At 51.0% G+C, this 10,300-nt stretch overlaps 4 protein-coding genes across 4 annotated transcripts; 2 read left to right on the plus strand and 2 right to left on the minus strand.

The window, feature by feature from the left end:
- Positions 1-1,218: 1,218 nt before the first annotated feature.
- Positions 1,219-2,079, minus strand: LOC103349694 (histone H2B type 1-B). Its single transcript, XM_008262459.4, has one exon. It carries the CDS (start codon positions 1,653-1,655, stop codon positions 1,275-1,277), a length of 381 nt encoding a protein of 126 aa, XP_008260681.1. The 5' UTR covers positions 1,656-2,079; the 3' UTR covers positions 1,219-1,274.
- Positions 1,941-2,417, plus strand: LOC100348744 (histone H2A type 1-B). The gene has a single exon (XM_017344941.3). It carries the CDS (start codon positions 1,984-1,986, stop codon positions 2,374-2,376), a length of 393 nt encoding a protein of 130 aa, XP_017200430.1. The 5' UTR covers positions 1,941-1,983; the 3' UTR covers positions 2,377-2,417.
- A 197-nt stretch (positions 2,418-2,614) lies between these two features.
- Positions 2,615-8,005, plus strand: LOC138849825 (histone H3.1). The gene has a single exon (XM_070074849.1). It carries the CDS (start codon positions 3,006-3,008, stop codon positions 3,414-3,416), a length of 411 nt encoding a protein of 136 aa, XP_069930950.1. The 5' UTR covers positions 2,615-3,005; the 3' UTR covers positions 3,417-8,005.
- A 377-nt stretch (positions 8,006-8,382) lies between these two features.
- On the minus strand, positions 8,383-9,966 carry H1-2 (H1.2 linker histone, cluster member). The gene has a single exon (XM_008262462.4). The coding sequence runs from the start codon at positions 9,910-9,912 to the stop codon at positions 9,271-9,273; it is 642 nt and encodes a 213-aa protein (XP_008260684.1). The 5' UTR covers positions 9,913-9,966; the 3' UTR covers positions 8,383-9,270.
- Between the last annotated feature and the right edge of the window lie 334 nt (positions 9,967-10,300).

Raw genomic sequence — 10,300 nt, forward strand, 5'->3', positions numbered from 1 at the left:
CCTAAAGCAATCTCTTCAGTGTGTAAAGTGTCAAGAATATGTTCCTGTTATCATGGCTTAGAATTTTTAAAAAAGGAAGGTTGATGCAAAAGGGAGCAATTACCTAATTCTCTACAATGAAATGCATTCATCAGTATGATCATTGGAATCCCTATTAATTTAAGAAGATAATAGAGGGGCCGGTGCTGTGGTACAGCGAGTTAAAGCTGCAGCCTGCAGCACCTGCATTCCCTATGGGCATACGTTGGAATATTTTCTGGGCCAGCATTATGATTAGCAACTAGAGCCACCACCTGCAGTGCCTGCACCCCATAAAGTCAATGGTTTGAATCCCAACTGCTCCTCTTCAGATCCAGCTCTCTGCTATGACCTGGGAGAGCAGAAGATGGCCCAAGTCCTTGGGCTCCTGCACCTGTGTGGGAGACCCGGAAGAAGCTCCTGGCTTCTCAAGTAAATAAATCTTAAAAAAAAGTTATCAGAGATGAGGCATTTTGAGAATACGAATACCGGGGGGGGGGGGGGGGGGGTGTCTCAGTCCTCCAGGGCAGCTGCTGACGCTGCGGCCGGTGTTTGCAGGTTTTGTGGGGTGGGATTGCCAGGCCAGCTTCTCTTTCACACCAGCGTTTTGCGCGCCCAGACAGGCGGTGTCGGTCACAGTGGCGCGCGAACCTCTGGGAACCACTCCAGAGTCGCTCTAAAGCCACGGCACTGGCCAACCTCCGCCCCGACGCGCCCTGGCCCCTCCCCTCAGCCAGTGGCTGGCCGCGAACCAGGAAAGGCGCGGGATTCAGATCGCATCCTGACTCCAGCCAGTATCAAGGCTCCATTCTTGAGAAAAATCCGCCCCATCCAATAGGTGATCCATGGATTTCTGAAGACTCAAGGACTGCTTAGCCGACGTGATTAGTGGCTACAGGTAGGTAACAGGGAGAACTGCAGGAATTTCACTCCATTTCACTGTCGAGGAGCTGGAGATGTTAGAGGGGGCTCTTCAAAGCTCATGCGAACCCGAGTTCACGAAATGCGCATCTCCCATCACATCGCGAACCCCAGTCCCCGACCCCGACCAAAGTGCCCTAAGGTTACTCAGCGCCGACCTGCACGGGATAAACACGCGTTCTGGGGTCGTCACTAACGCCAGCCCTAACACCCGACCTAAACCCACCTCAACAGGAGCAAAATACAAGGACGTCGGCCACAGCTCTATTTGTGAAAGAGTTGGTGGCTCTGAAAAGAGCCTTTGGGGTGAGGGGCGGCGGCGCCAATTCGGGAGCTCACTTGGAGCTGGTGTACTTGGTGACAGCCTTGGTGCCCTCGGACACGGCGTGCTTGGCCAGCTCACCAGGCAGCAGCAGGCGCACGGCCGTCTGGATCTCGCGCGACGTGATGGTCGAGCGCTTGTTGTAGTGCGCCAGGCGCGAGGCCTCGCCGGCGATGCGCTCGAAGATGTCGTTGACGAACGAGTTCATGATGCCCATGGCCTTGGACGAGATGCCGGTGTCGGGGTGCACCTGCTTGAGCACCTTGTACACGTAGATGGAGTAACTCTCCTTGCGACTGCGCTTGCGCTTCTTGCCATCCTTCTTCTGCGCCTTTGTTATCGCCTTCTTGGAGCCCTTTTTGGGGGCGGGAGCGGATTTGGAGGGTTCAGGCATTGCTTTTAATATTGGCTGAGAGACTAAAACAGACTCAGTCTACAGCTGATTAGTGATGACAGGCCGGAGTGCATATATTTATAGTCCCGTAATTCAAATGAGGGTTTGAGACTTCTCACTTCTGATTGGACAACAAAGAAATTTTCTCTAGGGGGGTTGTTTATGCAAATAAGGTATCCGGGTTGTCTTTTCCTATTGGGCAGAAAAGGCGAACCTATTTCGACCAATAGGATGACGTACTGTAGTAGCCCTGCGCTGCTTATAAAAGCACAGTCTTGGCGGGTATGGTTTTCTTTACTTCAGATTGCGAAGCGTGTTTGGCTGTACCATGTCTGGGCGTGGCAAGCAAGGCGGCAAGGCGCGCGCCAAGGCCAAGACCCGCTCCTCCCGGGCCGGGCTCCAGTTCCCCGTGGGTCGCGTGCACCGCCTGCTGCGCAAGGGCAACTACTCGGAACGCGTGGGCGCCGGCGCCCCAGTGTACCTGGCGGCCGTGCTCGAGTACCTGACGGCCGAGATCCTGGAGCTGGCGGGCAACGCGGCGCGCGACAACAAGAAGACGCGCATCATCCCGCGCCACCTGCAGCTGGCCATCCGCAACGACGAGGAGCTCAACAAGCTGCTGGGCCGCGTCACCATCGCGCAGGGCGGCGTGCTGCCCAACATCCAGGCCGTGCTGCTGCCCAAGAAGACCGAGAGCCACCACAAGGCCAAGGGCAAGTGAAACCACAGTAAAGACGACGCAACTCTCGCTTTGAAATACCCAAAGGCTCTTTTCAGGGCCATCCACTGTTTCACAAAAAAGCTGCTAACCCTGACTGGAATTAGTCCTTCCCATGGTGATAGCGTTAGCGCTTAAGAAAACTGTGGAAACAAGTGAAACGTGTATTTATTGTGACGGATGAAAGGCCACACAGTGACGGGGGGTGTGTCAGTCGGGAAATAGCCCCCGAGGTGCAGCTGTTTCAAACGTAAAACGCGTTTTGCCTTAAGTCAGGGCACCTTTCCGTGGCTCAGTGTTTATCGGGCGCTATTAGACGGCAGGCCCAGGTAATTAGGGATTTCGGGGTCCACGCTAGGGCCTGTTACTGAGGTAATCTCCCTCCACGGTTAGGTACGCTTCTGAGATGGAATGATCCAGATGTTAGAAAACGTCTACCATCCCAAACGGACAGTGGATGAATCCGGCCAATCAGGTTGTCTGAGTGGACCAATCATCGAAGTTCCTCCTTTAGCCAATGAGTTTGTCGCGCGGATTTTTTGAAAATCCGGAAGCCAATCACAGTAGTCCTAACGATATTTAAAGGCAGCTCTGTCGCCGCAGACAAGAAGTTTGAGTCCCACCGGCGCGAGATGGCTCGTACTAAGCAGACAGCGCGCAAGTCAACAGGCGGCAAGGCGCCGCGCAAGCAGCTGGCCACCAAGGCGGCCCGCAAGAGCGCGCCGGCCACGGGCGGCGTCAAGAAGCCGCACCGCTACCGGCCCGGCACGGTGGCGCTGCGCGAGATCCGGCGCTACCAGAAGTCCACCGAGCTGCTCATCCGCAAGCTGCCCTTCCAGCGCCTGGTGCGCGAGATCGCGCAGGACTTCAAGACGGACCTGCGCTTCCAGAGCTCGGCCGTCATGGCGCTGCAGGAGGCCTGCGAGGCCTACCTCGTCGGCCTCTTCGAGGACACCAACCTCTGCGCCATCCACGCCAAGCGCGTCACCATCATGCCCAAAGACATCCAGCTGGCGCGCCGCATCCGCGGGGAGCGGGCGTGAATCCTGTAAGCTTATCGGATTCCAAAAAGGCTCTTTTCAGAGCCACCCACAAACTCACTTGAAAGAAGTTGTAATGACGTCTGGGTGAGGAGTGTCTCTGGGCTTCGTTTCTTGGAGTTTGTAAGGGTGAGGTGGGCTATCAGTGTGCACACGGCTTCAACTTGGGTCAAAGGTTCTTCAGCTGTTTTCAGTGCAGTTAATTACACGTAAATTTGTGAGAAGTTTAGTTTGTCCAAATGTTCAATTCAGTTTCTCATAATTATTTCAGGGATAAGTTTTTATCCAGTGCGTGAGTGTCGAGTTTCTAGGGTTAAAATATTTTGGACACAAATTTAACTTGAACAGAAAGTGGAAGCCAAGGAAATTGTGGCTCATTGCTCATGAGGTTTTTTGTGCTTTATCATCTAATTCTTACAGAGCCGTGGGCGAGGGTGGTAATTCGCTTTTTGTTGTTGTTTACTTTTTGGTACCTGAACTATCTTCCAGTCTATTTAAAAAAAAAAAAAAGACTTTGAGAGATGGAGAGAAAGAGAAAGGTCTTATTTCCATTAGTTCCCTCCCCAGATGGCTGCTATGGCTGGAGCGCTCGCGCTGATCCAAAGCCAGGAGCCAGGAGCTTCTTCCTGGTCTCCCACGCGGGTGCAGGGGCTCAAGGACTTGGGCCATCTTACTGCTTTCCCAGGCCACAGCAGAGAGCTGGATCGGATTGGAGCAGCTGGGACCCGAATCGGTGACCGTTTGGGATGCTGGCGCCGCCGGCTGAGGATTAACCTGCTGCGCCAGGGCGCGGGCCCCCAGTCTGTTTATTTTCAATACCGCCCCGAAGCAGGATTGGGCCACACCCAAAGTCGGGAGCTCAATGTGGGTCTTCACACTTAGGTGGCAGGGACCTGACGTGAATGAGTCATCACCTGCTGCCTCCCAGAGTGCGCATTTAACCGGATGTGGAGAGCCGAAGTGGATCTGGGACTTGGAGCCCAGGCCCTCCCATGTGGGATATGGCGTCCACAGCAGCACCCAAAGCGGTGGGCAAGGGGTGAGACAAAGGCCTACCTCCATTTTACACCTGTTCTCAGCTGTCTGCTCGCTCTCCCTGCGGCCCATCCTTGTTCCCCTGGAATTCTCCATCGATGTATTAATGCCTTGAACTGGACTTGCCATCTTTGGCATGGATTTCACCCTTCAAGTCACCTTCTATATTTCTCTCAATATACCTGTAAGTCTGTCTATGGAAAGTAAATACAATTGATTTTTCAGCATTGAGAGGACTGTGTATGAAACTATACAATAACACGTGCCAAGTAACATTTTTTTCTGTAATATTTCTATCATATGTTAAAAAGAATTCGTGACTAAATTATGAGTCAAAAGTTTATGGAGTATTTGTGGACATTTTCAGCTAATCAGTTTGGAGAAGTATTAAATATATTACTATTTCCTAGTATTGTTTTATAAATCTAAGTGCAAAGTTTAATAGCACTAGGTGCTGGTGTTGTGATACAGGTTAAATCGCTGTTGGCATCCCTATCACAGCTCTGGGTTCAAGTTCTGATTCCAATCTAGCTTCCTGCTAATGCACTTGGGATGATGGCACAACTTCTTGGGCCTCTCCCTCTATGTGGGAGACGAGGATGGAGTTCTTGGCTCCTGGCTGCTAATGCCTGGCCCATATCTGGTTGTTGCAGCCATGTGGGGAAAGAACCTGTGAATTTAAGATCTCTCACTCTCTGTCTCCCTCCCTCCCTCCCTCCCTGCCTCTCTTCCTTTTAAATTAATGTCTACAATAATATCAGTGAGGCCAGCATTGTGATATAGCCACTAAAGCTGCCTCCTGCAAAGCAAGCATCCCATATGGGTGCTAGCTCAAGACCTGGCTGCTCCACATCCAATCCAGCTCCCTGCTAAGGGGCCTGAGAAAGCAGCAGGAGACGGTCTCCCACGTGGGAGACCTGGAAGAAGATCCTGGCTCCTGGCTTCAGCCTGGCCCAAACCAGGTGGTTGTGGCCATCTGGGGAGGGAACCAGTGGATGGATGATCTCTTTCTCTGTAACTGTGCCTTTCATATGAGTAAAGTAAGTTTAAGAAAATAATATAGATATACCTCTTTAATCACACTCAAAATAACTGAGGCTCAGGAGGTTACCAAGTATGCCATATTACCAAATAATAATAGCAATAATATCAAAATCAGTATATGTTTTGAAGGCGATCAGAATGTCTTCCCCAAATGTGCCACTTTGGTGTAAGGTTTATTTTTAGCTGAAGGCAATTGAGAATAGATGCAGGAAGAATTCTCTGTCATTTTCTTATTCAACTCAAAATAGAGATTAACTTCCTTTGTGAATGTTGCATAAATTTCCTTCGTGAAAGACAAGGACAGCTATACCAGGAAAAGCACTAGAAATAGAGTTGGCACTGAGATGAGTCAACAAAAACAAACCTAACTAAAACAGCCTTATCGGCCATTAGTTGTGTCCATGTATTTCCTAGTCACTTCACAATTTATGGCTCTTGAAGCCCAGGCCACCTTCTGTTTGTTAGAATGGTTTCTGAGTCTAACCACTTGATGGAGTGTCATTTTTTTTCTTTGAACTCTTTGCATATAAAACACTGATAAAATTAACTACTTTTTTTCTGCTGTAAATCTGTTCTTCGTCAGTTAAATTCACAAGTCCCAGGCAATGAACTTAGGGTAGAAGAAAAGTTTTCCTTCCCAACAGTTTCATAAACATTAAAAAAGTCAATTTTCTCTTCAAACAGTTTTACATTCGAAGAATTATCTTGGGCCCAAGTCAGTCAATTATCTGAACAATTGTGATGAAATGCACAAAATTTAAAAATGAACAAAACCGAGGAAATATGGTATTGAAGAAGGCTAGATGAAATTGGAGACTTAGGATTTTAACTCTGAAAATGCAAGGAATATGTCTTATTTGGAAATAAGGCAAGGACATCCTTCATCTATGGAAATATGTTTGCTGCAGATATTCGGTGTTAGGATTGGTTGTATGTAAATCCCCTAGATTCAGACCCTGAAGGGCACTGATGGAAAACTGACCATGGGGCTCAGCATCAGTTGGGTGGAAGCTGAAGTTTCGTCTGCCATTCCAAGTCATCTCTGCTCAGGGGGCTTCTGAAATTCCTATGCAAATGTTATTATTCACTAGTCATTCACAATATCAGTAATTGTTTTTTGTTATGTAAAATATGAGAAGAGGAAGGAAAAGAAGATGCCTTTATTATGGTTAGACTCAAGCCATAACACCACTGGAAATGAGCTACTATGAACTGAGATGTGCTATAAGTAAAAAATACTGTTTCAGTAAAACCCAGAGTATGAGAACCAGAAACCAAGGATAGGGGTAGATGAATTCAGGATTATACAAAGTATAATTCACTGGGGAAGAGTTACCAACAGATGTGGTCTCTGGAGGCCAGGAGACCTATAAATCTCCAGTGAGCAGCCAGAGGTTTATATGTTAAGGTAGACAAAAGTGATCCACAGCTATCAAAGTAAGTGCACCTAGACTATGAACACTTCATGCATTAGATGAAGGACATTCCAGGCAGGGTCAGGCCAGTAAAACAAGCCGGAGGGGTCTTAATGACTTGTTTATCCCAAAAGGATAAACTGTCAGGGTTACCTAAAGGGCTACAATCAAAATGATTACAACCAAAATGACTGTGGTCATGTCAAGCTGATTTCCTACAAATACATAGGAGACTGAAAGTAGCTGGCATGAGAAACATATTTTACCTTGATGTTTAGAGTGAATAACATTTTATTTTATATGTATAGGATTAAATAAAGCATATAATCAAAATAGATTTCACCTGTTTCTTACTCATATGACTTCTAGAAGATTTATGATTACATCCATGGCTTGCATTTGAGTGCTCAGCTCACTTGACGATGAACAGCACCGTTCTACAGGTTAATTCACTCACCGATTGATCTGAGAATTGAGTAGCTTCAGTGTGCACTACATGAGATGCTGGACCTCAAGGAATCTAAAACCACATAGATTCCCATTAATGAGGGCAACAGAGAAAATATCTGGAAATAAATGCAATAAAAATGCTAAGATGCATTTGGAGATAAATGTAAGCTCCTTGGATAACAAAAAATACTCAAACAAGTGGAAAAACATGATAATTCCTGAATAAGGAGACTCAGCAGCTCCAAAGTTAAAAAGTTTCCTATAATCCCAGTAAAACTACCAATAAATTGTTGAGGATTATTATGTGGGACAAGCGATAAGGCAGTGAGAGGCCTGTGAAAGTACATATGGAAAAAGCACCCCCCCAAAAAATAACCCAGAAAATTCTGAAAAGGAAGAGTGATTGGAGGAAATTTACCAGCTATTAAAATCCTAAATTTTTGAGTACTTGATTGGAGGAAATTTACCAGCTATTAAAATCCTAAATTTTTGAGTACTTGGTATGCTGAGTATTACATATAGCGTTGTGAACAGCACTTAAAACAGTATGATCCTACCCTACCTAAAGAATGGCCAAAGACCAAAGCCACAAAAAAAAGAGCCCAGGATTTAACACACTTGTGCATATAGTCTATGATAAAGGTGCAAGGGACAGAAATGAACAAGAGTTCACAAATGGTCTTGGAGAAAAGACAGGTCCAAATACTAAGCCTTAACCAAAATTCCGAGGGCTGCATTATTTCATGCTGATGTAGTCAGCGACACAGAAGGGGCGGGGGGGGGGCAGAATTTCCTCTTCCCTCCTGCTCTCGCGCTTGCCCTCCCTCCCGGCGGCAACCCCAGTCACTATCCACACTACAGAGACATGAACTCACCCTGGCGGCGGCCTTCCGGAAGCAGCGGTGCGATCTCCAGCAGGCTGCCCGCGTCACTAGGTTTGCCAAAGTCTGCGTCCACAAGGACACAAAACAGGACGGTGGGATTCGCAGAGCAAAAGCGTGCATGTGAAACAACTTGGACAACACTCATGCAAATCAGAAGCCTTTATTACAAGGAACATCTCCGCACCTCCAATACACATTTCCAATAACCAGTACCTTTTCTCGCAAACACCTGGATTCCACACACACACACAAAAAAATGCGTACAAACAAGTTGAGTTTTAGCTAGTGATCAAACGAGGACAAAATGGCCGACCAGACGTGGGTTTTGCTGCGCCCAAGCCCTTCGCACCTTTCTGTGGGGAAGACCCTAGGGTCGCGGGGCGGACAGGCGAGGCCGCCGCTCCACTTCTTCAGGGCGCCCGCGGCCCCCGGCCCTCAGGCATCCGCAGCAGCGGGGCGCGGGCAGAGGCGCTGGCCGTTCCCTGTCGCCCCAGGGTCAGAGACGCGCCAAACGTCTGACACCCCGGACACCTTCCCTGCCAGCGGGAACGTCAAACCCTGAGGCAGACGGCCGCTAACCACAGAGCGAACCGCAGCCGGCACCCAATACCGCACAGGGTGAGCGCAGCGGGCCGCAGGCGAGCGCCAACCCCCGAGCAGGGCGGGACTTTTGAATCCGTCTCCAGCCCAGCGCAGACATCAGAGGCTGGGAACCTGGCTCCATGCGTCTGCGCTGGTTTTGGCAGCTCGCAGGCTCGGGGAGGGGCTGGCAGGGCTGCCTGAGCGCACACCGGCCAGCGGAAACACCCGCCGCGCAGCTGGCCGCGGGCCAGGGCCGCGGAGGGGCGGGAGCGCCGACGACGCTGAGCAGGCCCCTGGGCCCCGCAACCCCACGCGTGGGTCGTTACAGCTTCTGGGGGAGCGGAGCGAGGGCGGAGGCCGAGAGCAGACAGCGAGAAGTGTCCAGCTCTTTCCCGGAGGTCCGTGGTGGCTCTGAAAAGAGCCTTTGGGGTTTGGGAAGCAGGCAGTCTACTTCTTCTTGGGGGCCGCCTTCTTGGGCTTGACAGCCTTGGGCTTAGCCGCCTTGGGCTTCACAGCCTTGGCTGGGCTCTTGGCCGCCTTCTTGGGTTTGGCCACCTTAGCCTTCTTGGGGCTCTTGGCCACCTTTTTGGTGACAGCGGCAGCCGCCGGCTTCTTGGCCTTCTTCGGGGTCTTCTTGGCAGCCTTCTTCGGGGTGGCGGCGCCCGTCGCCTTCTTGGGCTTCTTGGCCGCCCCGGCGGGCTTTTTGGGCTTGGCGGCGCCCGCCTTCTTGGGCTTGGGCTTGGCCTCGCCGGCCGCCGCCTTCTTGTTGAGCTTGAAGGAGCCCGAGGCGCCGGTGCCCTTGGTCTGCACCAGGGTGCCCTTGCTCACCAGGCTCTTGAGGCCCAGCTTGATGCGGCTGTTGTTCTTCTCCACGTCGTAGCCGGCGGCCGCCAGCGCCTTCTTGAGCGCGGCCAGCGACACCCCGCTGCGCTCCTTGGAGGCGGCCACGGCCTTGGTGATCAGCTCGGACACCGGGGGCCCGGACGCCTTGCGGCGCGCCCCGGAAGGCTTCTTAGCCGCCTTCTTCTTCACCGGGGTCTTCTCCGCCGGGGGGGCGGCGGCGGGAGCGGCGGGAGCGGTCTCCGACATGCTGAGGACTAGAGCGCGGGTACAAGTGGCGCAGCACCGATGGAGCGGCGCGGGGCAGGGCCGCGGTATATATAGAGCGCAGGCGCGCGCTGATTGGTGCTCCGCGCGCCCGCCGCCTGGCAGGCTCCGAGCCGCCGCGCTGCGCCCAAGTTGTGTTTGTTCCACCTCACAAAAGGGAGAAAATATTAAAATATCCCGCACCAAATCACTCGGGTTTGGTCGGGAAATGATCCGAGAAGCCTCGGGCTTCATGCTCACCAGTTACTTTTCCTGTAACCCCAAAGGCAACTTGTCCAGGAGTCCCCAACTCCCCCAACTCCCAAGGAAGTCCAAGGCAGTCATAGACCACTTTCTGTTTTTCTTCTAAATTACCTGTTCGCTCCTTTGC

Source organism: Oryctolagus cuniculus, chromosome 5, assembly GCF_964237555.1.
Source record: "Oryctolagus cuniculus chromosome 5, mOryCun1.1, whole genome shotgun sequence".
NCBI lineage: Eukaryota > Metazoa > Chordata > Mammalia > Lagomorpha > Leporidae > Oryctolagus > Oryctolagus cuniculus.